The sequence below is a fragment of the Spermophilus citellus genome, assembly GCF_964194105.1.
Source record: "Spermophilus citellus genome assembly, chromosome: 1".
Taxonomy (NCBI): domain Eukaryota; kingdom Metazoa; phylum Chordata; class Mammalia; order Rodentia; family Sciuridae; genus Spermophilus; species Spermophilus citellus.
The window spans coordinates 28504022-28529474 of NC_138182.1; the positions used below are offsets into that span (position 1 = coordinate 28504022).

A 25453-nucleotide genomic window follows, 5' to 3' on the forward strand; every position below is an offset into this window, starting at 1 on the left:
ATTTAGAAGAGCTAATGTTCATGTATGTTACAGTGTTTTGTTTTGTGATTTACTTATTTTAGTCACTAAAAATGAAGTGATAATGATAATTCTTAGTAGTCACATAAGCAAGTATTATTGTATCATTTTACTATTATATTTTATGATTTTTAAAATTGTCTTCAGTTAACTAATGTTAGCAAAGATGAAAACACATAAAGGAAGGCTGTGTGCTGAGCACAGCTTGAGTTGGAACCCAGAGTCACAGCTTTGCCATTTTAGTCAATAACCTGATTCTGATGAACTTCAGTTTTCCCATCTTTAAAATGGGCATAGTCCCTCATTTATAGACACGCACACAGGTGTGTGGGCTAAGTGCAATAACAGGTGTGAGGTAGCCTATTAAGTAGCCCAGAGAAGGCACTCAGTGGATGTCTTTTATTTGGTTAAGATATGGTATTTTTCCCCAGAAAGTGTATGTACAATCTGTATTCAGGCTTGGAACTATTAAAGCTTATAAAATTATATTTCATCAGGCAAGCAAGTATTTATTATAAGTGACCTTGAATTCTCTGAACTTATTTTCTCCATCCAATAAGATAACATACCAAGGTCATGGAGTTATGAGGATTAAACAACATTATGCATGAAAAGTACCCACTATACTGTCTGTTCCCATCTTTACTACAGTCCCAAGGGGTATGTGTTATCAATTCCCGATTTCATATGGGCAGGAACTGAAATACAGGGAAGGTAAGTGACTTGCTCAGGATTTCCATTTGTTAGGTGGTGAGGTTGGACTTGAACCACAGACCCTCCTAATCCAAATCAAGTGTGTTTCCATCATAAAAATGCTGCTTCTAGCCTTCACAATGTACCAGGAAACCCTTTCCTTCAAATACCCCTTAAAAATGATTTATACAATAGTTTGGAAAATACTGGGCAGAATAATGAACACTGCCTGAAAACCAGATTTTCTGTATATAGTGCAGTCCTGCCTAGACCTGCCTGTCCAACAATAAAGAGAAACAGGAAACAGATGGGCTGTTCATAGCAACTTATTTTCAAAGCATTTCTCTGAATACCTTTAAGGTCACACTGAAAGCCATGGGAGTGGGGTGGGAAATTTGACTGTTAGAATTTAGTCTACCTTGTAGCATTGATCACTACTTTCGGGGATTGTAAACATGCTTGATTTTTCACCATCTTATTTCATAGCAAGTTTTTAAATCCAGTTGCCAACCCATTATTAATAGTGTCTTTGGTTCCACTGAGAGTAGTAATATTCCCTATGAAGTTAAGTATTTTGGAAATCCAGCTAGAATAGGAACAAAGGTACAGACTTACACAGGTATTGGGTTGCAGAAATTGCCATTCTATATCCATATGTACTATCACTCTTGGCACATGGCAGAATTTTAGCAAGTTAGAAGTCAAGTTTATGGGAGCAGGAAAATGTTAAACATTTGCCAAAGTGAATTATGAAACAAAAATTGTATTTACAGAAAAAGTCTATGCTCTTCAATTTTCTAAACATTGTCATGCTCTGCATTTCTGAGCTGCGATCAACCTAACATCTTGACATTGACATTGAACTCACATTCTTCCATGATATGAAGTAGGAAGATGTCCTGTAAGGTCATCTGTTAGAATTTTTTTTTTTTTTTTAACTGAATCGCTGTGAGAAAGTGTAGTACAGGCTCATCTGCTGGCTCGGAGTCTCTGCCAAAAGAACCTTTGGAATAACAACAGCAAAATTCATGAGATTCCTGTGAGTTTCACTGTGTTCTTTGAATGCTGGCTTCTTTCAAGATCTATGGGCAGCCACAGGCACAGCTAGAATCAGGCTCAGCCAGAATTCACCATCTGCTGCTCCTCTTGGGAGTATGAGAAGAAGATGATAATTTTTAATTATTAATTATTCATCACTAGACATTTATTAAGACCCCGCAGTCTTCTGCTCTTGGAACTCATGCTCTAAATTAAACAGGCTGAAACCAGAAGAAATGTCTATCTCCTTTAAAAAAAAATGAAAAGATCTGTCTTTTTAAGAAAACAATTTACACTAAGCATTAATTAAAATTTATTTTCTTTCCTAGGAAGTACAATGGGTGGATAATATATTCAGGTTGAAGAAATGCAAAATAGAAGTTCAGAGCCTGGATACTTTAACTAGATTCTTTAGATGAGAACAGGTATTTTATTACGGACCTTTTCTATGACACACACCTAGCTCATTCATCAGTAGAAGTAAAATCAGATAAATGAAACTCCAACTTTGCAAATGACCTTCAAGGAGCCTAACCATGTGCCTGCTCTCTGCAAGAGATTTCCAACGACATGCATAGCTTCTGCTTACATGCCTCCATGACAGGAAGCTCACTATCCCCAAAGGAAATTAACCTGCTCAGAACATTTATTCCTGATCTTGTAGAGTTTACATCTATCCAGAGATATCAGACAATAAACAGTACATTTAATAAATAAATTATAATACATTAGAGTTCATCCCATTTTCAGATGTCCTTTTTTTGTCATAAAGTTTTCCCTTTTATTTTATTTCATAAAACAATTGTTGAATTATTTGGAGAAAGTGCTTGTTGCCCTCTCAACCCAGTTCATTTTCAAGCTGTACACTCCTCGTTGGCTAGAGAGTTATTCATATGTATTAGTTTGCTAGAGATGCTGTAACAAAGTACCACAGACTGGATGATTCTTCACACTCCTAGAGGCTGGAAATTCAAGACCAAGGTGCTGGCAGAGGTGGTTCCTCCTAAGGCCTGACTCTTACCTCATTAATAGCTACCTTGTCCCTGTGTCCTCACATGATCTTCTCTCTGTACGTTTCTATGTCCAATCTCCTCCTTTTATAAAGATTCTAGGAGTATTGGGTTAGGGTCCACCTTCATGACTTTAACTTAATCTCCTCTCTCAAGGCCTATCTCCAAATTCAGTCACATTGTGACTATAGGGGGTTAGTTCTTCAACATGAATGTATGTGTCCCCTCAAAAGAGGACACAATTCACCCCATAGCACCTGTCCATTTTCAGTTGGAACACACAGAGGCAGGAGGGAAGATGCAGGCAGGACGGTTCCTTCCCATGTTCTAGACATCTAGATTAACTTCCATAGCCCCAGCATCGTTTGTTGACTGCCAGTGAGTTTGCAGTCAGTGAGAAACCCACGTTCTTTAAACCATTTCTTTTTAGTTCTGTCTTTTCCATCCTTCCCATAGTTTATTCATTCATTAAGTTCGTCATTCACTAAATCTGACCTGAGTACCCACCTCATGCCAGGCATGGAAACTGGGTGTACATCAGGAACCAAGTAGACACTGTCCCTGCCTCTTTAGGAACTTAAAATCTATCAGTGAAGGCTGCCAATAAGCAAGTAAACACATAAATATGTGATTATATGTGTTATGAAATGAATGGGCATGTAAGTAATATAGGAGGCACCCTGCCTTTGATAGCTATTTGGGGGGAAAGGTGCCAAGGTACAGTACCTGCCCCGCCCCTTCCCAGGCAAGATCCTAGAGGTCTTTTATTATTTTTAGTGCCCTCCCACCTTCGCTTCACTAACAAATGTGATAAGTACAACACCTTGAGTTTCATCCAGAACAGGTCACAACAGTACACTCTTGTCCTAGAACTAACAATAATGTGTATCAGCTGCACCTCACTGAAGATCTAGCCTCCACACATCAAGTGGGCCTCTAATTAGACACATTAAAGTTAAAAGTGCCCACTCCAAATTTTTTTGTATCCCTAGCTGAGTTTTGAATGTTCCCCTGGTTGTATCATATTTATGGCAAAAGGCCTTTCAAGTTGTGCTCCTGATGATTTCTAAAAGGCCAAATCCATTTACAGCATTTCATTCATCATGTGGGGAAATGGAAGTTGTTTTCAATCTAAGCAGAGAACACCATTTGCAAAACAGAATGCATACATTTTACAGTGCCTGGGCTTAAAGGTGATGTGCACCAGCTCCTTTGAAATGTCCCCAAGGTGCCCACGCAGGCCCACCCACTCAGGCCATGGTCAGAAGTTACCCAGCTCAGCTCGGTATGCCTTCTTTCTCCCTTACCTTGGCCATCCTTGATTTTAGAGGCCAGATCTACATTCACTGTCCTGATTCAATCTGATCCCCCACACAGCCAGCCCCATTGCATCCAAAGTTTGGGCAAAAGGCACTACAGATCCATTGAAATGGCTGCAGCTGGGGTGGGTGGTATTTAATTAGATTGAGGAAACTGGGGCTTGGGTAGACCATCCAGCAGCCCCTCAGCCTTGACCATCACAGGATTACCTACCCGGAGGCTGTGTGAGCAGAGAAGTGGAGAAAATGAAATGTTTTTAGAAACACTCAAACCTGACCTTTAATCACAGTCTGTCACAGTTCATAAGCAGAGAGGTGCTATCTTAAGCATTTGTTTATGTGGATAATGCTTGACATAAATTACATGCCAATTTGGCACATTAAGGTACGTTGCACAATAGACAGAAGGGAGATTAAATTGCAACAAAATTCATTTGTTCGTTTATTCATTCACTTAATATTCCTTGAGCATCTATCACGTGCCAGGCTTTGTTCTGGGCACTAGAATTACAACAGAGAACAACACCTACAACATTCCTTCTCCTTCTGATCTTATACTCTGGTGGAGGTGGGACACAGACTATGAATATGTGAGTATTTGTTATTCAGAGAGTAAAACACGTTTTGAATAAAATAAAGCAAGGAAGAGAGGTTACAGTAACAGGCAATGAAGCCTTAAGTTGTGGCTGATGGGCGGGGAAGATCTTGTTGATGGGCAGAGATCTGAAGAAAGAGCAGGTGCTAGTCATGTGGGGTATCTTGGGGAGAGAGGGTTTAGGCAGAAGGAGGAACTAATGCAAAGGCCTGGGCTCAGCACCTTCAAGGACAGATGAGGCCTTAGTCTTCATTGCTGGTGTTTCAAAACCAAGAGTCAGATTATTTTTTGCTAAGCTTCCCCTATTTTGTTTTTATTACTAAAAGTACATGAGAAGGCTGAGGTTGTGGCTCAGTGGTAGAGCGCTTGCCTAGCATGTGTGAGGTTCTGAGTTCGATTCTCAGCACCACATATAAATAAAAAAATAAAATAAAGGTTCATCACAACTTATATATATATACACACACACACACACACACACACACACACACACACACACATATACACGCACACACACGAGAGAAGAGGTTTTTTGTTTTTTTTTTTTTAAATCTACCAGGTCTGTGTTCTTAACTGGCTAAAGAATTAATCTCTCTCTGTGTGTTTGTGTGTGTGTGTGTGTGTGTGTGTGGGAGTTAGTGGTCTACCTGACGTAGAACCCCTTTGTAGTTCATTATATGATCTGTTATTAGCAATCAATCCTGCTGGTGTGTTTATTTTTATCCTCCAAATAAAGCACAGGGTTGGGTAAGGGCCTGCATTGTTTGAAATTGGAATGGGGACTCTACTTCTTTACACATTTCCCCACAGCTACGTTTGACTGTCCCGTGGTGGCAGATGGTTTAATAAGCAAGGCTGGGATGAGACTGCTTCCCAAGGCCAGCCTTATTTTCAGGCATCGTTGGCCAACCCTGAGCAGTTCTTGGTCCACTTCTCTGCACTGTGCATCTTGAGAAATGTCAGGAATTTTTTCCATCACAAAGCAAACAACTTTCTGTTTCCACGTGTTTATTGTGCCTACCAGGCAGTCCACCAGGATGCAGGCGACACTGAACTCAGCTCATGTAGTTCCCACGGGGGCCGTGGCCATCCACCAGGTCAATAGTTAACTCTTAGAACACCACAGACTTGTGGTTCATGAGCAGTCACCCAGAAGAAATGAATAAAACCCAGTGAAATGCCACCGACAGAACTCCCGAGGAAAGTTTGCAGAAATAAGATCAATTTTTAGATTTATTCTCTGACCATAATCCTTGTTTTTAAATGCCTCCATTTCTCCATTTGTGAAATTCAAAAACATTGTGGACGTGAATATGTATTAAAAGAAAACATTAAAATAAGACCTCATTGTCTTTCTTGGTTAGAGCTACTTCTTTGTTAACAATCAGCTACTTGAGCATGGTTGAGATGGACAAGACGATGAAAAGAGGTAACCTGTGGCAAAGGTCTGCTGGAGAGAGATGAGAGATAAAAAAAAAAGCATGAGGCAATAGCTGAGCCATGGATGTAGTTAAAATAGCCTAGGCTACACGTATATATGTGAACTAAAGGGTCTGACTATGGACCTCTTGAGTTACTCTCATTATTCCAGCAAGGGACCTATGAGGAGGAGCCCATAACATGATGGAGTCACAGCGGTAGGAAGAGAACAGAGGCAAAAAGAACAGAAGAGGAGCCTGATAAAGAGAAAGTGTCAAAAGCAGACTTGAGCAATAATGCCAAATGCTGCCAACAGGTGAAGCCAAGTGAGGACCAGAAAGTTCCATGCTGGTCATGACACCCTCGTTCCCAAGGAGCTGGAATGGTAGTAAATTGGAGAATGAGTGGGATTAGGAAAGGGAGATGGGAGATAGAGAGGGAAGTTTTAAAAAAACTCAGCTGCGAGGAGAAGTAGTTAAATAACTAAATATGGCAGGGAAAGTCATGTTGTTTTATAAGGTGCCACTGGATCCCGAAAGCTGATTCTTCCAGTCTGACTGGCCAGGAGTGCCTGCCCCCTTTCTCAACATGCAAATCAACAGACTCAGGAGTGGTGCTTTAAGTTAGATCTATTGTTATTATTAATCGACTTAATATTGTACCTACATATGGGGTACAGTGTAACATTTCAATACATGTGTACCATGTGTGATGATCAGGTCAGGGTAATTGACATATTCATTACCTCAAACATTTATTTTTTCTTTGTGTTGGAAACATTCAAAATCCTCCCTACTGGCTATTGTGAAACATTCAACTGTCATCAACCATAGTTCTCTTACTATCCTATAGAACGTTAGGAGCTATTTCTCCTGTCCAGCTGCACCCCAGCACCTGTTACCCATCCTCTTTCCATCCCTCCCCCCCCCCCACCCTTCCCAGCCTCAGGTCGGTCCCAGTTAGATACCTGCGCTTGGACTTTCTATCATCTCCAGTTATTCCTAAGTAGATAAAAGAGTTTTAAAATCATATTATAGATGTTATGGCTTTGATGCCAGCAGTCTTTAGTAGGAATAAAACCCTGCTTTGAAAGGCATTGATGTGAAATAACTTCAGTAAGGAATCTCTCCCTAAAGTGCGAAAAGTGAGAGAATGGACATCCCAGCTGTCCACCTTGACAGGCATTGGGGGCATCCAGAAGAGGGGTGAGTTTTAGTTGTATCTGCTGCTCCCAGAGGAAAGCTGGAATAAGTCCCTAGCAGCTTAGGCTTGAGGGGTTTGTCTCCACAGCTAATAAGGTCCACTGTCCCCAGGTCTCCTGGGCGTTGATCCATCTCCAGAGCTTCTCCTCGTTTTGCCTTTCCTGAACCCCCAAGCTTTGCCTTCCTCCCACCCACATAGCTGCCGCACTCTCCAGGCCTGCAATACACTGCCAGGGAGAGTCCCATTGACTTCCGACCTGGTTGGAGATTGTGTCAGGGAAATAAGAAATCAAACTCTGAAGCACTTGAGACCATTTTCTTCCAGCTGGCTTTCCTTGGCTCCTTGCCCCGCCCCTTTGCCTCCAGCTGTCCTCCATTGTGCTTCTCTAAGCCAAAGTGGGACTTAGTTCAAGCAGATATCTGAGAGACCGAAAACTATGAACAGCTTTTGCATGAAGACGATGCAAGGCCTGAAGCTGCTCGGGTGAAGACCCTGCCTCCCTACCCAGGGCGGGAACACTTGCCCATTCATTCAGGTACCCATAGAGCTGTTCATTCAAAAATGACTTACTGAGTGCCACTGGGTTTATGATGTTCACCTAGCGTCCCAGAACCCAAGGAGTAAAATGGTGACCAAAATAAACATGGAGTCTACCTCACAAAATTGACAGTCCAAAGAGCTCTGGAGAAAAGCATATTGACAACTAATTACATAATACATGAACTATTGCATATGGTGAAAAGTACCTTTAAAGAAAAGGTAACAAGCTAGCAATGAGAAGTTTTAATAGTAGCTCTAGATTTAGATTGGACACTCAAGGGAAGGCTTGCCAGGCTGATAGAAGGACAAAGGGAAGAGCAGAGAGAAGGGCATCTAGTCAGGTCAAACAGCACTGCCAAGACCCAAGGGTGGAGAGTCCAAGGTGATTGAAGAAAGGGGGTCAGGAGATCGCAAGATGAGCCTGGAGAGGTGGGCAGGGGCCAGCCACACCCAGCCCGAGAAACCGGTAAAGCATGAAGCCCTGGAAGCAAGGAGGAGTTTTGAGAAGAGTGTCCAAATGCTGCTGAGATGCCATCTAAGTGAAGGACTGAGACCTGCCCACTAGCTGAGCAGAGGCTATGGGACACTTTAGCAGGAGTGTGGCCAGGAAGTCAGGCTGGAGCAGACTAAAGTGGGTAAAGGAGAGGAACTGAAGGCATACATAGAAAATTCCAGAAACAAACAGTTGATGAGTTTTAAACTGCAAGCTGATTTGGGTCACATGTTGAAATCTCATGCCATCTTGCTCTTCCCACTTGGGACTCCCATCATCCCTTTATTCGACACATCCAGGCTCTATATCCCACCTGCCCGTTGGTCAGTACCCTCTCTGTGATCAGCTGATCTGTCACAGTATTTCAGTGCTTAGGTTCAGATAATGTGTAAAGTTCAGTATTGTCCTGTCTCAGGCATCCATGGTAGTCTTGGAATACAAACCTCAAAGATATGGGGCATTGAGGCTGCGGTGAGGCTCAGTGGTAGAGCCCTCCCTAGCATGTGGCGCCCTGGTTTCCCCCCAGCACCACATAAAAATAAATAAATAAATAAAGGTATTGTGTCCCCCTACAACTATATATATGTGTGTGTGTGTATATATATATATATATAAATATATATAAAGATATGGGGCACTACCTGGTATAAGAATGGTGGTATTTTTTTTTTTTTTTGCTTTTTAAAATTTTGCTCCCTGAGTTTTCCAGTGCTTTAGAATTTACCAGTTTATAGAATCGCCTACAAATCTGAATAACCTGAAATTTGAGCAGTACTTTCTGTTCTGATAATTTTACCACCAATTTCAAATTAATTTCACTATCCTTCCTTCCTTCTGTGCCTTTTGTGTTGCATAAGCAAGTATAAACTCTTTGACCTCATCATTTGAAAAGACCCTGATTTTCTATGTGTCCTTTCTGGTGTGCTTTGTTCTGTTTTGATTTATAACTAACTACCTGTCACAGCTCAGTCTGCCTTCGATTCCATTTTTATAGAACAAATTATATGGAGTTGGACTCTTTCAAGCAAGCCCACTTGCAAAAATATCCAAATATTTTGCCTCGTGTGTTTCTTGCCGCCCCCACTCCCACTGGGGTAGCATTTTGGCGTTAACTAGACTGTCTGGTAGATCTTTCCTTCTCTTCCCACTCCTGCTATTTGCCTGCTATTCACCTGGTCCCTGCTGCATTCATCTCTTGGCCTTGGGTCACTTGGGTTTCTGCCCTGTGTTCAATGCTTGGGTTCTCCCTTTCCTTTCCATAGTTATTCCAGATCCCTGCCACTTTGCCCCATGTACCCACATGAGATTTTGAAGCAGAGGAGCACTCAGGTATGAGTCATCTTGTTTGGGGCTCATAATTCCACACCAAGTATCTCAAGAAATCAGGAAGAATGAGGAAGGGAACTCATGTGCTGTGAGCTTCTGCCTGTATTGAGCATCTTTCTTAGTCTGTCTTTCACAAATTTTCATAGTGATCCTGAGGTAGGAAATGTTGTCCCCATTTTTTAAATAGATAAACCATCCTCCAGAAAAATTCATTGAGTTTTGAGAACTACCCATAAATCTAGTTTTCTAGGGGAAAACTAGAAACCATCCTTCTTTCCTGCCTAAAGTTCAAAGTGGCTGATGGTTATCTGTGCAATATGGAGACCCTCATGAAGCTGCCGGCACTTGAGGTGCAGACCTTGCTCCTCTGTGCTGGGCAATGGCTCTCTGGCAGGCAGGCATCCTTAGTGCTGGAGTCCTCACAGAAGGTGCCTTCACCACTAGGTGGAGATGGAGCAGCACTGCAAGTGGGCACAAGGCACGCAGAGCCTTCCAGAGCACTCCACTTGAAAAATAAGTGAGAGAGGCGAAACACGTATCGTTACCCATTGTCAAGTGACACTATGGTGGCAGGTTGTGCATTCACAGTATTGTACAGCCACCACTTCCCTCTCATCCCAACTCATTTCCACCATTCAAGTAAAACCCTTAACCATTAAGAAGTTTGTCCCCCACCACTCCTTCCCTGTGACCCCTGACTTCTTTCTGTCAATTTACCTTTTCTGGATATTTCCTTTTTTGAAATTTTTTTTAGTTGTTGATGAATTTTATTTTATCCATTTATTTATATGAGGGGCTGAGAATCAAACCCAGTGTCTCACACATGTGAGGCAAGTGCTCCAAGCCACATAATATACCTTTAATTATATTAATAATGTTGTAAAAGCCCATCCACATTAGAGCAGGTATCCTAACAGCATTCCTTTATGTGGCTGAATGGTATTCCATTGGCTGAATGATATTCCCCTGGCCATATGAAATCAAGAAGGATGAGGAAAGGAACTAGCATTTGGTGGACATCTGTGAGCATTCGTGCACTGGTGGACATTGAGCTGTTTCCACCTTCCAACTACTGTGAATAGTGTTGCTGTGACCATGTATGTGCCTTGTTTGAATACCTGTTCTCATTTCTTTGGGGTATATACCTAGGAAAATTGCGGGATTATTTACTAGTTCTGTGTTACTTGAGGAACACCAAACTATTTCCATAGCAGCTGAACGATTTTTACCTTCTCACTAGCAGTGTATGAGGACTTCAAACTTTTTAAATGATAACTCACAATAAGAAATACATTTTATGTTGAATTGCTGCCACCCAGCATTCACATGTGTGTATATATTTATATGATGAAAGCGTCATAAACAGTATTCACCTTTACTGTGTCTGATGTACTCTAAGATATTCCATTTCGTTAGAAAGATACCCTGGCTTCAGCTCACCAAATTACCTCCACAACTCAAAGCAAAATGAATTTTTTAAATGGGATTAGCTATTATACCAGAGTATTATTTTAATTGTATTTAATAAAATAATGAAGGGTTGGGGTTGTAACTCAGTAGTAGAGCACTTGCCTTGCATGCATGAGGCACTGAGTTCGAGCCTCAGCACCAGGTAAAAATAAATAAATAAATAAGGTAAAAATATTGTGTCCATCTACAACCAAAAATATTTAAAATAATAAGAATAATATAATGATGTTTCTTTCCCTTTGGATTATAATGAATTTGCGATTTTTTTTTGTCAATTGGAAACAGTATGTGTGTGTATATACATATGTGCTCTTTGAAGGAGTTTATTGTGTGAGGTTGCCATTTTATGTATCATAGTCTCAAAAGAGAAAATTGAGATCATATTCAAGTATGAGCAATACTGCATGTGCTTGATATGCTCTGAGGCTTGTAACTGGCTAGTATTCTATAATCTAGTGTCAATTTGGGGGACAAGTATTGCATCTATGGTTTCCATTTATTGAATGGTTCAAGTATTTAAATATCACTTGAATATCATATAGAAGGGTGAGATGCTGAAAAGCAGGTGTGGACAATAAAAAAAGTGAGTGACAAGAGTGAAAAAGAAGTAGAATCAAGGAAACTTGGGGCTGAGGTTGTAGCTCAGTGGTAGAGTACTCGCCCAGCACGTGCAAGGCCCTGGGTTCGATTCTCAGCGCCACATAAAAATAAGTAAATAAAATAAAGGCACTGTGTCCATCTACACCTAAAAAACAAATACTAACAAAAAAAGAAAAAAGAAAAGAAAAGAAAACTTGAAGGAGAATGGGCAAAGCTTCTCAAAGTTGCAACAGTTATTCGTGACCATCTTCAAGCATCCTGTGAAAACTGGGCTCTCTGGAGGGAGTGGTGCTTTGGGAGCAGCAGGGCATAGTAGGTAAAGCCCAAGCTCTGGAGCAGCTCCATGGGTCAGACTGAAGGACTTAGATGGGAAACTGTTACATTTCACTTCTTACCAACCTCTAACTGGCACTTAGTATTCTCTTCAATTACAAATATAGGCGACAAACTATATACAGTATTATTGATAGCACCAATAAAAGCGACTATTATTTGCTACCAATAGAAGTCAGGTATTTTCATCACATTACAGGTGCTTTAGGTTTATGGAAATTTTACTTATGCTTTTAGATATTATTTTATTTAAAATTTACTATTAGACCTGATTCTGGAGTATTTTATTTAAGGCGCTAATAAAGAATTTGTGTGTATACAATACCACAATTTTATGTTTTTAAAAGAACTTTTTAATTATGGCTGGGTTTGTGGCTCAGTGGTACAATGCTTGCCTAGCATGTGTGAGGCACTGGGTTCAATCCTCAGCACCACATAAAAATAAATCAATAAAGTAAAGGCCCATAAAGAAAAAAATTATAATTACATTTTAAAACAATTCATTTTCTTTATAACCTGTGGATTTTATTTTATTCATGTAAATTTATTCTGAGAAGGAGCCATAGGCTTCACCAGACTGCCAAAAAGGTTCATGACACAAAAATTGTCAAGAAATTTCTAGAGCTGCGCTGTTCAATAAGAGAATCACCAGCCACTGGTAGCTATTATGCCCTTAGAATGTATATAGCAGTCACCAGCCACTGATGTACATTCCAAGGACAGAATAGCTATTCGTGGTTAATGCCATAAAAACTTAGAGGTGCCGTAAAAATTGCATCAGATTTCAAATATTTAGTGCAAACATATTAAATGTTCTACTAATGATTTTGATGTTTATTACATATTGAAATGGTAATATTTTCAGCATACTGGATTACTATTGGACCTCCATCAGTTTCAGTTTCCTCCACTGTAAGAATAAATAGGAGGCCAATGGAGAGAGTATTGCTAGTTTAACCCCAGGTTCAGCCTTTCACTGATCTATTTCTCACATAGCCGCCCCTCTCTTACCTTTCACCCAAAATTCCCAAAGAAGGCCATGTACATGGCTCTTTCTCTGACTCTTTTGCTACTCCTTGTTTTAATGAACACAGTATAAATCAGACACATGGAGAGTAACACACAAAGGTAAGGATATAAGAAATCATAGACAAAATTAATTTCTAAAAATAATTTAAAAGGATAAGAGAAAGGAAAAATTCCCCTGGAGAGCAAAGAAGGTGGAAAATAAGGCTAGAGGTAGGGTGGAGTATTTCTCCAACTGCAGTTACCACCCATCCTGTATTTATTCAGAGAGGCTGGAGTAGCATTTGGATAAGACCCAGGCAAACCACCAGCACATTCCTGGAGTTGGTGAATGGCCACTTACAGAGCAGGACACCCCGGGCATGTCCCTAAACCAAAAACTGAAAGTCCAGCAAGCTGGTACAATGACCAGGGAGGTACCAGTGTGTTTCTTAGGAAGGAGGACTGGAGGGGGTTCACCTGCCATCTTATTTTCTTACTCATGCATTAATGAAGCCCTGAGCATCTCTGATGCCAGCACCCTGGGAATACAGAGCGCTTCCTTTGAATCTCCTTTGAGATCATGGAACAGTGTAGGGTAGAGGACAGGTAGGATAGTATCATATACACCCTATGAATGAGAAAGGAATAGGTCAGACACATAGGTGGAAAACTGGTCAGTACCTGGTGGAGCAGGCCTGACCTGACCCGAAGCTTGAATTTCTCTATGGCCAACACCACGGGTCAGAATCATGACCCTCCAACTCCATTTCTCAGAGTGACCTCTCCCAGCCTGACGGTCTGCAAAGCTCATTACTCTCCACCTCACTTCTGAACAGTTGGAATTGCTCTCCCCACCAGCCTGCCGAGCTGCAGCTGTCCCTCATTCAGTTTCTGACAGCCTCGCCCTCCTACACAAAGCCCTGCCTGTCTGGTCAAAGTAGGGTGGTGATTTCCCACCCTTTCTAAAAACATGCCTTGCAGGACTTTCCCCATCCTGCAAAATACTCTCCCCTTCTCAGTTACATTTTCTAATGCTTCTGAACAAGGCCTGAGGGTGGAGAAGGTAATGTGTGTGCTTCTGTGTTACCCGGAGCCTTCTAAAAGGCAGGAACCAGGGGGATTGCACCAGGCAGCTCTGTGAACAGATGGCCATTTGGAGGACTTTGAAGGTGAAGTCAGTGCTGCTCAGTGAGGTAGACAACTTCTTTTTAAAGTGTTAGCTCCAAATGAAGGGATGCTGTCCATGTCTTCAATGCCCTAGTTCCACTGTCCTTAATCCCAGTGTTAATAACCTGGCTTTGGGCTATGGTCTCTCTCCCTGGCCCCCAGGACATGCCAAGTGGATAGTTGCTATCAGTTTTAAGCTCATCAAAGCACTTTGCTATTGCTTCATTAATTTCATAGTAGATGACTTGGTCATTTTCATATCGATTTATCCCTTTCTAATCCCCAATTATTTTTTTGGTCCCCTGCCAACTTCTCCTGCCAGTCAGCCAGTGTGTGTTCTTTCTTATTTTATCAAAACATTATTGAGAAGGTGAATCTGTTGCCAAAAATTTAAATAATGCATGTCAAAAACTTCTATAAAATAATTTATTATCCAGCATTCTGCTTTAGCCAAGCCATGGTTCTTCTCTATGGTATGGAAAATCTTAGAACCTGCCCTAAGAAATAATTTTTTTTTTAGTTGTTGATAGACCTTTATTTTATTTATTTATATGTGGTGCTGAGAATCGAACCCAGTGCCTCACACATGGCAGGCAAGTGCGCTACCGCTGAGCCCCAGCCCCAGCACCCCAAGAAATAATTTGATAGTGAAAAGGAACGTTTTTCATTTTGTAGAGAAATAACTTGTCTAAAATAGCACCAGGGTCAAAATAAGAAGAATAAGGAGTTTCCTAATTCCTAGTCCTTCAACCTTTGTTGGTAGGTAAGTGTAAACATGCAGAAAAGGAAACATTTAAAAGAAAAGAAAAAGTATATGTGAAATTTGTGTCATGTGAATATAAATAAAATTAATCAAAATTTTTAATTTCCCCCAATTTTGTGTTTCTAAAATTTCAGATTTTAGTAAGTGGTGCCTTTGAGCAAAATTGATCTGTTCCCTGTGACTTACACTGTAAATGTTTATTTTTGAGCATGAAATTGGGAACACCAATGAAATAAAAAAAATAGAAATAGTGGCTGTAGCTCTATAAGGTACTTAATTTTTATCACTAACTCGTAGTCATAGCTTATCACCCAATACTTCAGTTCCACCATGACAATGCTCCTTTTCTGTGTTGTTGGATTATCATTTATACAGAGAAGAACCAACAGTTTCTTAGTTCTCTGTTACATTGTAAATGTTTAGGAAAGAGTGATGACAATTGATATAAATATAATTGGTTTTCATCCTGCTGAGCATTACCTGTCTGTGCATTTTTGGTAAATACTCATATGCAAAGCAATATGGTTTTTGGCTTCATCAGAAGAGACTTAACATTTATTCTAAGATGTTTTAACAGTTGGCTACTTACCATAGCTAGTTACATTGAACTTATTTGCATCTGCATGTAAATAACTACTTTCATGATAAGGGGTGATGGAAAAAAATACATGCTTTCTTCTTTGCATAGACATCCATAAATACAACATTAAAGGGTTACTATGCCAGAAGTGTTCTGCAGAATTTGAGGTGAAATTTTTATAAGTATAAAGTACATATGGACTACAACATCTCCTCATTTGGGCTCTGGGTTAAGAATATGCAAATATACCAGCCCTACTTCGAGAAATTGATAGGACTAAATCAAGTAAATTTTGAAAAGATGCTAAACTAACAAGAACCTCTAGTCATATAGTTTACCCCAGGCCCCAAAGTTGTCTGTGCATATGTTTAGGTTTTCTTTGCTTGACACACCTTCAGCCTTGTTGGCAGATCCACCTCACCTTGGTAGCTAGCTCTGCACAGGTGGCTATAAGTAGGGATCCCTCTGCAGAAGGATGGTCCCTCTCCCTCTTTCCTAACACGAGTGTGAGCTTCAGGGGACATCTTGTGCTGAATATTCTGGGTTCATTGGTCACTACAGATCTGATACATAACACTTGTCACCTGCCTTGACACTCATTTAATTGTTGAACTGTGGGATAAGCCCTAGTTCACAGACAAGGAAACTGAGGCCACAGTCGTTCAACAACTCTGCCAACACAGCTCCTGTGCGATAAAGGAGGGATCAACTCTAGGATACAGTGTCACCCCCCTTCTAACTGATCGTCTTTGAATACCTGTTCTTGAGGTCACAGTTCAGTTGTCTGGAATGCGGTTTAGGAAGATGCTCTCTCTTTATTTCCCAGGTTGGAAGCCTGGGATAGCTGACACCACAGTTCCGTTTTATTCTGTGGATCTTCCAGTGCCAGTTAGAGAGGTTCCCAGCAGGTGAGCCTTTTGGTACAGATTTGGCCTCTGAGATCCAGCCTGGCCCAAGTCTTCAATATTAAGCACTCAGTTAATGTCAGTTCCTGCCCAGGGCGACAATGGGCGTCTGGAGGGACCTTCTGTACACAGAGCAGAGAGTGGTGTGGTTTCCTGGCTTTCTTTCCCCTTGCTCCCCCCTGTAATGTTCTACGTTCTGTGTCTTTTATTGTTGTCTGCTTGTATCCTTCAAGGGCTTCCCCTTGCACTGGATAATCACTGGGCTCCTTTGTCTTTGTGCCTTATAAAATTCCTTTGCAGAGGAGCTGAGTAGCAAAGGAAAATTTAAAAAAAGGGGGGGGGGTTCTGCTGCTATTTTGTTTTGAATGAAAAACATTTCAGGAAACATGATTTTCCTTGTTTATGTCTAAATCTAGGCTACAAGCTCTGAAATTCTGTTGCATTCAAGAAAATTTAATGTATTTGTCAATCCACTGAAAAAATTATTTGCAGTGGATAGCAATGGAGTAAATGTTTTCCAAACTTATGGAATCTAACTTTGTGAAGACTTGTGTCTGTGGGTTGGGTTTTTTAAGGAAACAATTATTACTTTTTATGCTTATGACGTGAACATCATGTGGCATCTTTTTTTTTCCTCTAATATTTCTTAGAATAGGATAGATCAGCCCAAATCTCTGTTCTCACACAGGTCAAAAGAAAAGCATGCTATTTATTATGACACTTTCTTCTTTAGGTGATTTCTACACCTCTTATGTATTCTACTATTTACAGTAAAATGAAATTCTTTCTCTATACCTGTCACTGTTGATCTCAGCTGCTGTCCATTTAACTCAATCTAGGAAGCACTTCATTTCCTTTGGAACAGTTCTTACAGTGCAATGTACAGTCATGGTGATATAATATACTTAATACTTTTGGAATTTGAAACTGCTGATCATTTGAAACTGCTGATCAAGAACGGATAAAGCGATCTTTTTCATACATCAAGTGAGTTTCCTTTGTTTCTTCAGCTTGCTTGTGAAGCATTTCTCTTGTGCATAACACATTCTGTTCATGAACGTGCATGTCACTCTGTGACAGTAATTACACATGGGGACCCACGTGCACCCATCCACAGGGGAAGGGGGTGGACTCCAACCCTAACCCAATCAACTCCATCAGATGTTTGAAAATCATTATTAGGTAGTGTCTCTTGAGGTTGGCAAGCATCCAGACTGTTAGCGTAGCTTTGTTTTTACATTTTATTTTTGACCACCATGCATTTTAGTCTCAAAAAAGTTGTCTGAATTGCTAGGAAAGTATAAATGAAATATAAATTAAAATTAATTATTCTTCTGTTGCACGTTTTCCCCCCACAGGCAGCAAATAACCTAGACAGGCATGGCGAGCCTCTTCATTCATTCACTCAACGTGTGAGGACTGACTGTGAGCTGGGAGGAGTGTGGGGATACAAAACCCAAAGATACAGCTCTTCCAAAGGGAGAGAGAGATGGTTCTAATAGGAATCCAGGCAGGAGAAGGGCAAATGCCACCGATTGTGAGATGTAACTCAAAATACTCTCTACCGCTCACACCCCATGTGGCTACTCAGCCAGCTGGAACATAAGGGACCAGTTGGGCCATCCCTTCTTGAAACAGCATGCTCTCCTGATTCCTCCTGCACAACTCAGAGTTCCTACCAACCTACTATGCTGGTTGACTTTTCATTGCTATGATAAAATATCCAACAAATTAAATTAAAGAAGGAAAGATTAATTTTGGCTTACAGTTTCAGAGTTTTCAGTCTGTGGCCAGCCAGCACCATCTTTGGGCCTGAGGAAAGGAAGAACATCATGACTAGGAACATGGGGCAGAGAAGGATGTCGGCTAGGAAGAAGGGGCAAGGACAAAATATGCTCTTCAAAGGCACCCCACTAGTGACACCTGTGTCCTTCAACCAGAATCCTCCAGTAGTCCCTTAAACTGTGAACCTATCAATGGATTAATGCATTGATGAGATCAGAACCTCATAATCCATTCACTTCCCCAAATGCATTGGGGAACTAGCCTTCAACACATGAGTCTTTGGGCAACATTTCAGATCCAAACCATAACACCCCCATGGTGTCTTGATCACCAAATAGACACCCTTCCCTCTGGATTGAGTCCTGGGATGATGCAGCCCCATGTCCGGGTAGACTGAGCCCATTACCAGCCCTTGACAACATGGAGAATAGATTTCAGACAAGATTTCCATCTGCAGCTGCCTCCCCTCAACTCCAGGTCAGGACGCAACCTGTAAGATAAATATGAAAAATAATGACATTCTTTCCTAGTTTCCTTCAGGAACTACAGTAATTCCTTACCCAGGCAAAAGCTGGGCAGTAAGAAAATGAGTAATCTGGGAGAGCTGGCAGGACTTCACATCTGTGATGAGGAGAGTGGTAAAGAAGTTGATTCTCATGTTGCTTATGATTTGAAAATAATAAATATTAATAATGATGATATGATGATGACGACGACGACGACGACGACGATGATATTAAAGTTAGGGGCTGGGGTTGTGGCTCAGCGGTAGAGTGCTTGCCTAGCACATGTGAGGCCTTGGGTTCAATCCTCAGCACCACATAAAAAATAAAATAAAGGTATTGTATCCATCTACAACTAAAAAATAAATATTAAAAATAAATAAATAAATAATAAAGTTAGGATAACTGGTTCTAAAAATGGCTAGACCTAACAGGTATATGACTTTGATCTTATTTTTTGCCCCTTTAAGCCTCAATTTTCTCATCTGTAAAATAGGCTAGCAAGAGTGCTTGCCTCATAGGTTTGAAGTAAGGATTAAATATAATTTTGAAGTGTGTATTTCAGCACAGTATTAAAGTTCAATAAGTGTAGATGGTCTCATTAATCACTATCATGTGTCTCAGGCTACTTTATTTTTTCCAGTCTTCAATACCATTTCCTGGGACCTTTGGCTTTTCCTGTACTACTGTTATCTTTCTCTTAGTCCCGATGTCTACCCCTAATTTCTTGCTTAAAGATTCATTGTTTAGTTTCCCAAGACTTTAAAGGAAGAATCCCCTCATTTTGTATAGGTATGAAATCTAAGGTATACCTCGAGGTCATCTTAAATGACAACTGAAATCAAGAAGAAAGCCAGGGACAGGTTCAGATTTTATTATTGTATTTCAAAGTACCTTTGTCCAGTGCCTCCTCTATCTCTATTTTTTTTATAAGCCCCCCCCCCGCCCCGAGATAAAGAGAAAAAGAGAAAGAGGAGACAAAAGGGTAAATGTTTTATCCCAGCTTGCAGCAGGTGTCATTCTATTTGATTTGCAGGCCTTTCAGCAAAACAAAAGGCCCTTTTTGTTCTTGTACAATATATGTTCTCTTTAAAGGTATTCAAATTAGAAAAAGAAAATAGCATGCACTGGACAGGCTAGAGTTTTAACAGATAGAAACGGGACTCTTAGTTGCTGATTCACTCTTCATAGGGAAAATTAGAGGCCATATAACACATTCATTTCTAAATAGCATTTAAATTTTTATGATAGTTTCCTTTGATATATATATATATATATGAGTGGCATCCTCAGGAAGTTAGTACATTTATAGAACAATTGAAAACTTTTCTAAAAAGCCAGAGAATAAATATTCAGAGAATCTCTATATATTTGAATACCAATATAGAAGAACATGTTTGCTTATTACAGCTAATTTTAAATGTCTCCAACCTGCTGTCTCTAAATAGTTCCTATGGTTGTTCAAAAGTAATATGCCTTCTCAGTCACATAAACAGTAAAAATAAGTAAATAGATAGATAATCTAAGTTAAAAACAGTTCTGGAGTCATTCAGAGTTCATAATATTAATGAATAAAAATAATAAAATGTGGGGCTGGGGATGTGGCTCAAGCGGTAGCGTGCTCGCCTGGCATGTGTGCGGCCCGAGTTCAATCCTCAGCACCACATACAAACAAAGATGTTGTGTCCGCCAAAAACTAAAAAAAAAAAAAAAAAATTAAAAAATTCTCTCTCTCTAAAAAAATAATAATAATAAAATGTGATTGTTTACTATGTACAGTATTCTGTACTGAGTACTTTTCATACATAATGTCATTTACTCTTCCAAACTACCATAGGAAGTAGGTACAATTATCCCCATTTTATAATAGAGCAAAGTAAGGGTTAGGGAGGTTAAGACTTTGCCTTAGGTCTCATGGCTAGTAAAGGCTGGTGCCACGTAGGAGCTGGAGCCCTGCTTTGAGAACCTGTCCATCATTCATTCCAAAGTATCCTGTAATGTCCCTGTTATTCATTGCCATCTAAGGTGGGAGAGGCCCCAGATCAGTGGACACAGGTATTACATTTGCTATCAGATATAATAGTTATTTTGAAGTAAAACCTTTGGGTCCTATTTTACGTAGTATCTATACATTAAAGTATAGATAATAAGAGAAAATTAGCTCTTCAATTTTAGTTTGCATATGAGTAAAAAAAAGAAGTCAGTCTGATGAGAGATTTCATGAGAATAAAAGGTTGTGAGTGGAGTTAAGAATCTGAGTGGTTGAGTGCTTGCCTTTGTCTAAGTGCAAAGTTTGAAAAGCTCATTATATCAATAAGGTAGGACATTTCAGGACACAGTTTTAAAAATGCCATTTAGTGTTGAATTTTTTAAAGTCTTTGTCTTAAATCTTTCCCTTCCATTTCCCAAATGAACTGTTAATCTAGAAAGTCCAATTTGTTTGTTGATGGGAGGGGGTTGCCCGACATTTGTTGTGTTAAATAATGATCATGTAATTTATTAATTCTTTTTGAAAACATTAATCACAAATGTACAGGGGCGGGAGAAGTATCCCATGGCTTATGAGCTGGTTGGCCAAATCTCACCAGCTCAAATATAGCCTGTCATTATTAAAATACAATACTGGTATTTAATCTCCTAGTCAAGCTAAATGATAATGTGAAACAAAGCTAACCCATATCAGGACATCTGATATCAAGAATTCATGAAGTAAAATGCCATGGAACAGCAAGGAATCTAATGCTTTTGTTTCTTATCTTTTGAATACAAATAAAATGAGCTTTATTGGGCTCCGTAGTCTTAGAAATGAAAGGTTAGAGATAAACAGATCTTTGGTGGGATCTGCATGCAGCATTCTCTAAACAAGCAGAGTAAGCAGCTTGTACTGCCTTGTCCCTTTGGGGTGCACACGTGGGGCTCCCGTGCCTCTCAAAAATACTGCATTTCTGGGGGGTGGAGAGAAACACAAAATGCAGATTACACTGTGCCCATGAAAGAAAGGGAAGAAAAGCCCAGGCTGGGGTGTTGTGATCAAGCCTCTGTGCTGCAAGGAGGCTGCCTGGATGGTTTTTTTTTTTTTTTTTTTTCAAACGTTGCAGCAACCAGATGCAAGGGTGCAGCTTGGATTGCCGCAGCGGGCTGCAGTGGTGTATGTTTCAGGGACTGACACAAGGGGAAGCAGCGGCCAGCGCATACCCAGTCTGCTGCCTGGAAGCCTTTCTGCCCCAAGAAGAGCCACAGCAGCTGGGAAATTCCTCCTCCTCCAGCCGAGGCGGAGGCTGAACGGTGGCTCAGGTTGAGGCAGGGGCCGGGGCGGCGCTCCCAGCCCATCCCTCAGCCCCGGGGCTGCTGTGTGGGCAGGGAGGCCTCCTGCCTCGTGTCGGGGAGGCCGGCCAAGAAACTCTCCCTCCCCAGGGAAAGCGGATCCCAGTTCAGGTGGGGACTTCCTGGGTACCGTACCTGGCTGGAGCTGAGCCTGCGGGCGGGCGGCCGGCAGCAGGCATTTCTGGTTACAGCAGCCCAGAAATGAAAGCAGCAGCGGCCACCGCCTCTGAGGGCTGCAGGGAGATCGCACCCAGCAAATAAGAAGCAAGTCCTGGCCCCGGAGGAGGAGGAGCGGCTGAGCATCTCTCTCCCGCTCCTCCGCGTCCTTTAAATGAGGACTCCCTACCCCAGCCGGAGGTGGATCTGCAGAGCCTCCCTCTGAGCCTGACCCCTCGCTTACATCACTAACCTGTGACAGGCACATCTCCACCCCGGTACCTGCTCCTCCAGCGGCTCCCAATCCTGGGAGCCTCTTTGTATGCTGCAGACATGGCCAGCCAGCAGGATTCGGGCTTCTTTGAGATCAGTATCAAATATTTACTGAAATCCTGGAGTAATAGTGAGTAATAGAAAATAACCTCTTTTTGTTTGTTTGTTTGCTGGATGTTGCGTAAGGTTCGAGAAATAATCAGATCTCAACTGGACACATATGTTTGTGAGCCAAGGAAGTTTTTTTTTGTTGTTGTTGTTGTTGTTGTTTTTTTTTTTTTTTTGCTTCCATCTGCTATGAAAATCAAAATGTCAGAGACTGAACTAGCTTTGCTCCAGTGCAAAGGCTGCAGTGGAATGACAGTAGATTTTGTTTGCTTAAATTTTCAAGTGAGATGGCCCTTCAGACTCTGGTGATCTCAGGACCAGGTTTTCCAAGCTGCCTCCTTTGACTGGGTGTTTATTTGATTTGTTCAGGCTTCATCTAAATATTTTTGTGAAGTGCAGTTTAATCAGAGGGGTGTGGCAGGGTTTTGGAGTACTTTGTAATTGTTTTATTAGGGTATTGTTTGAAGACACAAAAGTACTTAATAGTCCAAAACCTAAGATTCACCTTTTTTTTCATACATAAAGGCATCTGAAGATTTATTGGATATCTCCCCTATCCATCTGGATGATATTTAGAATGCCATTTAATATCTGCATTTTTTTAAAAAAAATACTGATGCTTGCTATAGTTCAAATAACGTGCTTTTCTGAAATGTAAACAAGTGAAATTTTGTCCCTAATCGTTCATTAGGTTATCAGAGTATTATGGCTTTTGAAGTTCCATTTCTGACCTACATAAAGATTTTAGCAATATGCTATTTCAAAAAGACAGCCTCTAAGCCACCCTGAATCGGAGATCAAATTAAAATGAGGCCTTCAGGTGATCAGTGATGTCTTATATTTTTATGAACACTTTAAAAACAAAGTCTTCTCTATTTCACCCACAGCTTTTGTGCTTGCTTTGGATAAAAGGCCAGCAGGTATTATAGATCCTTAATTGTTTTAAAATTTTTCCACTAAAAAAACTTGATATTATTTTATGGACATACGAATGAACTTACCTATGCTCAAAGAAGTGGTGACTAATTATCTCCTCCACAAATGACCTGTGGCCAAGATTGTTCTTATGTAAACAAAACCTGGGCCAGAGAACCTGGGCTGTAATTGTTTTGAGAGAAGAGCCAAAGTACCTTCTGCCTGGAGGTATTCAGGGATATGCATCTCTAAATGATATCCATAGAAACCATTTTTTTCCAGGTCATTTTGCACCACTGTATGCACTGTGGGGCTTGTCTGAGGTTGCTTTTCTCCAAAGTGGGGAAGCCATTTGGGAGCAATACTGTTGCCCAAACAGCATTCCTTTATTCCTTATGGCCATAAATCATTTAACTTGGATTCATTATTTGTATACTTCACACTTCACACAAGGATGAACCTTTCTTTGTCTCTCTACCCTTTGATTAATGAAAAGAATTAGACATCTAGGGTAGCCTACAGAGCAGTTTTCTTACTAGCAGAAGAAAACTCACTTGTGAGTTTGATACCTGTGTGGTTTTTAGTCACCATTTGATTATTCGAAAGCCAGACTCTTTTCTTCCATCAATTTTTTTTGTCACTGTTTTATTAGATAGAAAATGATGTTGTGCTGAAACTGAGCTCAGTGGGATTTCTTTTAAAATCTCTCCCCTTGTGTATTTGCAAATGACTCTAGACAAAGTATACATTTTTCCATCCTTCCTAAAGCTACTCTCCCTCTCCCTCCATACACATATCAGGAAATAGAACAAAGTGTTCATTTCCACTTTGAGAGTATCTATGACAAAATTTTTTAATTCTTCCAATTCATTCAGCAAAGATTTACTCAACACCTATTCTGTGCCCGGCTGTAGGGCTATAAAAGGTGAATAAGACACGGTCCCTGCCTTCTATCTTAATTTCTTTATTTCACAGTAGTGAAGTTGGTGAGTCTCTAGTGTTCCTTTGGGGGCAGAATGTTTTTCAGTTTATTCGAGAGGAAGAGGAAATATACTTTGAGCTTGTTACAACACTTACCTGCTTACAACCGGCATAGTTCTCATTGCTAAGTTTTACATATTTTCAGTAGCAAAGGGAGAAAGGAATTTGTCTATGTAGAAGACAAAGTAGAAAACAGAAGCCTTAGGGCTCAACCTACTCAGTGTAACCTTGGCCGAAAGGATGCACCATGGGGTAGGCAGCTAATTGCCCCTGCAGGCGCATGCCCAGCATCACAGGCTTGGGAGCAAGGATAGTGCCCACATACCTGACTGGAGAATCAGCCCCTAATTATATGGTGGTGCTTGTTTATGAAAGTGCCACTATTAAAAAGCAATAAAACAAACTATAACTATGGCTGACTGCTTTGCTAGGCAGTAGTCAGATGATTTCATAAGCATTTCCAAGTTAAGCTTTCCACTAAAAAAAAAAAAACAGCACATTGTGGGGGAAAATATAATTTTCTATATCATTGTCTCTTCAAAGAATGAATAAGTTAATTAAACAAGTCATCCACTCACTGCCTGGCAAGATGTATTGGCTTTTTATTCCGTGTTCATTTTGACATTCTCCTCTCTCGGCATGCCCATCCTGTCAGGCCACCCTTTGGTTTGAGGAGTTGGGGACTTGAATGGGCTCATTGCCTGGAAATGCAATGTGGAACCTTTCCTGTGGAGCCTTTCCTGACCTCCCCTACCTTGGACACCTGTCCTGTTTCTTCTTCCTCACTCATATCCACACCTTCTCAGCTGCTCAGTGATGCTCACAGCTGCTGCCCCTTGGTGCCCATGGGCCACAGCCATCCTATGCCCTTCTCAGCTGAACCAGGAGTACTCAGTGGTCCCTAATGGTTGAAGGATGCTCTCCAGCC

The 25453-nt window shown here is 40.8% G+C and overlaps 1 protein-coding gene across 7 annotated transcripts in view; it reads left to right on the forward strand.

Annotated features, from left to right (window-relative positions):
- FRY (FRY microtubule binding protein) overlaps positions 1–25453 on the forward strand; it is a gene marked incomplete at its 5' end in the record, with an annotated part of 420839 nt that overhangs the window by 155993 nt on the left and 239393 nt on the right. The window contains one exon of one of the 7 annotated variants that reach the window (XM_081286093.1): positions 22510–22651. The exons of 5 other annotated variants lie outside the window; for them this stretch is intronic. In XM_081286093.1, the coding sequence (XP_081142219.1) occupies positions 22582–22651 (70 nt within the window). Of the gene's footprint in view, positions 1–22509; positions 22652–25453 lie in introns of those variants that run through there. One more of the 7 variants, XM_081286095.1, reaches the window with a different exon arrangement.